The sequence below is a fragment of the Carassius auratus genome, chromosome 6, assembly GCF_003368295.1.
Source record: "Carassius auratus strain Wakin chromosome 6, ASM336829v1, whole genome shotgun sequence".
Taxonomy (NCBI): Eukaryota; Metazoa; Chordata; class Actinopteri; order Cypriniformes; family Cyprinidae; genus Carassius; species Carassius auratus.
In genome coordinates, this window is record NC_039248.1 from 23,745,142 (window position 1) to 23,748,594 (window position 3,453).

The following is a 3,453-nucleotide window of genomic DNA, read 5'->3' on the forward strand; positions in this document are numbered from 1 at the left end:
AATTACATTAAAGATAATGTTCTCTAAAATGTAAAATTTTAAATAGTTTTTTCTTGCGTTGTTAATATTTTGTTAATATAGTGTAAATGTTGTTAATATTTCATTATCTATTGGGGGAAATTAAATGTGCATTAAATGTAGTTATAATAATCATCGCAACGTGTCTGGTATTTATTTTTTTAATAAATACAATTTTTCAGGTCTTTTAATTATTTTTTTAATAAACACAGGTCACATATTAATATTAGAGTTAAACTCAGAAAACAAAATGCATATAACATTTTAAAAATATTTTTTCTTGTATTAAAGAAGAAAACCTGAACAGTGTAAAATTCACAATAATGAATAAAAATCATGTTTTACTTTGCCGCCGAACAAAAAATGAACTACATTTCCCACAATGCACCAAAACGGGGGGGCGGGGTTATTATTACTATTTTTTTTTTTTTTTTTCACGCTGCCAACACTGGATTTAGTATTCTCGAGAATCACATCTGATTACTGATTTAGGTGTTGTTTTATAAACCAACGTGTTGTGTTATTATCGTAATTTCCTGAAGAGCTCACGACTGTTTACGTTTGTTCAGAACTCTGAAGCTAAGCTAAGCTAAGCTAACTGAACACAGTGTTGTGTTTGTGATATGAACTGCTCAATAGTCTGATTTTGAGGATGTACACTTTATTATCGGGTCTCTACAAATATGTATTTCAAAAGGAAGAGTACTGCATCCTGATCCTGGGTCTGGACAATGCGGGAAAAACCGTAAGTTACCATAATAAAAAAATAAATAGTTAACGCCTCCTTCGCATTTACTTTAGTTAAACTGTTGATAAAAAATTTTAATAAAAGGCTTTCTGAATTAGTATCTTTTTTTCACGATGCTCAAAAATCTTGTCTAGCTAGGCTGCACACTAAAAATGCTCACTAGTTAAATAAGGTTATCATACTCGGTTTGACTTCTGTTTCTGTTTCTGTGTGTGAATGCAACTCATTTATATTCTACACTAAATATGATGCATAAAGTGAGGTTTTTATTTTGATATCTCACTACTTTCCTTTTGACTCGTTTGTGTGTGTGTGTTTTATTATTTATATTGAATATTGCAGACATTTCTGGAACAAACAAAAACCAAATTCAGCAGAAACTACAAGGGCATGAACCTTTCGAAGATCACGACTACAGTCGGTCTGAACAGTGAGTGATGCATGCTGTAAACCCGAATTACATTAATAGAAGTGTGAGAGTGGTTTAATCCATGTGTCTCGTATCTGTTTCAGTTGGCACCATTGATTTGGGAAAAGCTCGTCTGATGTTTTGGGATCTTGGAGGACAAGAAGAACTCCAGTCTTTATGGGATAAGGTGACCTGCTGTAATTGGGATCTGGGTTTGGTTTGCGTTTGACACATTGAATGGTCATTGCATCTTGTTTGTGAACTTATATTGGTTTCAGTACTATGCAGAATCTCATGGTGTCATCTATGTCATCGACTCCACCGATGAGGAGCGACTGAACGAGTCAAAGAGCGCTTTCGGTGAGTGTTTCTGCAACGAGGGATCAATGCAATTTTGATAAGTGGTGCTCTAGAACACTGGAAAATATATCAAATACATTCCTTATTATTGTCTTGTTTTAGGACACAGTCATTTAAAATAAATTGGATTGTAGCATTGATCAGGCTTGAATCAGTGGCTAATGTGAAATAAGTTTATGCTCCCATCATACAGAGAAGATGATCAGCAGTGAAGTTTTGGAAGGAGTTCCTCTTCTCGTGCTGGCCAACAAACAGGACGTCGAGGTAAGAACCTAAAACTTAGCGATCTCAGAAGCTCAATCCATCCTCTGTGATCTCCCGGTGGTCTGTAGGTGGCGCTGTGCTCCTTCATTTCCACATTGAGTCGTAAAGACTGCGCTGCTGGTCTTGTGTTCGTCAGAACTGTCTGTCTGTGCCTGACATCAAGACGGTTTTCAGCGACTGTGCTCCAAAAATCGGTAAAAGAGACTGTCTGGTGCAGCCCTGCAGTGCTTTATCAGGGTACGTCTGCCTCGTTTCACTCATGCATTATTCAGTGCGCTCGAGCACTCCCAAAAAAACATGACGGGGAAGTTGAGAAATGCACAGAAAAAAAACAACAACTCTCGCTGACGAGTGTTTGGTGGCACTTTATGTATAATGCATTATAAAGCTATTCATAATAAACATTGTAATGCATCATATCATTTCATTAATAGATGTAACCAAAGATGAAATGCATGAAAATAGCATTTAAATAAAAGACGTGTCATGTTTTTAATGCATTATATACTTTCTAAAGATGTAAGAGTGTATTATAATGCATTTTAACTGTGGTTACAATCATTCATGTGCATGAGCTAATAAGCATTGCAAGACATAACTAATGCATTAAAGCTGCTTTTATAATGCATTATATATAAAGGTTTGAAGTACAGTGTTTACAATTGTTTATTTATATATATGTATTTAAACTTGTTTATGTGATATTTAGTTGGATTAAGTATTTCCATGAAAATATTAACAGTTTTCAACACTGATAATAATCAGAAATGTTTCTTGAGCAGTAAATCATCATATTTTCATGATTTCTGAAGATCATGTGACACTGAAGACTGGAGGAATGATGCTGAAAATACAGCGGAGCATCACAGAAATACATTACACTTTAACAGATATTCACACAGAAAACTGCTGTTTTACATTACAATAATATTTCACTAATTTTACTGTAGTTTTCAATCTAACAAATGCAGCATTGGTGCGCAGAAGAGAGTTTTAAGCTTTTGGCCATTAGTGTATATTTTGGTAAATATTGCTGGTGTTTAAGACTAAATATGCTGAGTGTTTTCTGCGCGGTTGTGTTTTACAGGCAGGGAGTGAACGACGGCATTGAATGGATGGTCAAATGTGTGATCCGAAACATTCACCGGCCTCCCAGACAGAAAGACATAACATAAAGCGGCTCCGTTTTGTGTGTGTGTGCTTTCTGTAAGTTATGATATAATATTTGGGTGATGCTGCAGACATTGTAAATATACATTACTATGCTAAACTGACACTAGTTTTGTTTCCTGATTAGTTTTGATGTCCTCTGCTAAAATCAGCTTCAGATTAAATCAATCATTTCTAAACCGAATGAAACCGAGAAACGTTGTTTTTAAGACCCAACCAATCAAAACCCTGTTTCTTAATAACTCACCAATTCTATAATAAAGAGCAGAGATGGAAAAGAAAGCCCTTGTGTCTCCGTTTAATTTGCACAACATATGTTTTCTCAATTCTTACTAATCCAGTCCTATCTTGTCAGGATGGGGATTTATTGATTTACTTTTGCCTAAGCTGAATGTATTTTGCATGAAGGCAGCAGTGAATCGATAAGCGCTGCTCATGTAATGAATGTTATTGACTTCAGACACTTTCAACCTGCAGAATATTA

General features: G+C 35.1%; 1 protein-coding gene across 2 annotated transcripts; it reads left to right on the forward strand.

Annotated features, from left to right (window-relative positions):
• Positions 1 to 424: 424 nt before the first annotated feature.
• Positions 425 to 3,251, forward strand: LOC113102135 (ADP-ribosylation factor-related protein 1-like). Of its 2 annotated transcripts, none has more exons than XM_026265760.1 (7): positions 425 to 763; positions 1,109 to 1,196; positions 1,280 to 1,362; positions 1,454 to 1,535; positions 1,729 to 1,799; positions 1,868 to 2,036; positions 2,887 to 3,251. In XM_026265760.1, the coding sequence occupies exons 1-7, from the start codon at positions 671 to 673 to the stop codon at positions 2,895 to 2,897; spliced, it is 597 nt and encodes a 198-aa protein (XP_026121545.1). In that variant the 5' UTR covers positions 425 to 670; the 3' UTR covers positions 2,898 to 3,251. The 2 variants fall into 2 exon arrangements, with proteins under 2 accessions (XP_026121545.1, XP_026121544.1); XM_026265759.1 differs by having other exon boundaries at positions 1,936 to 2,036.
• The last annotated feature ends 202 nt before the right edge of the window (positions 3,252 to 3,453 follow it).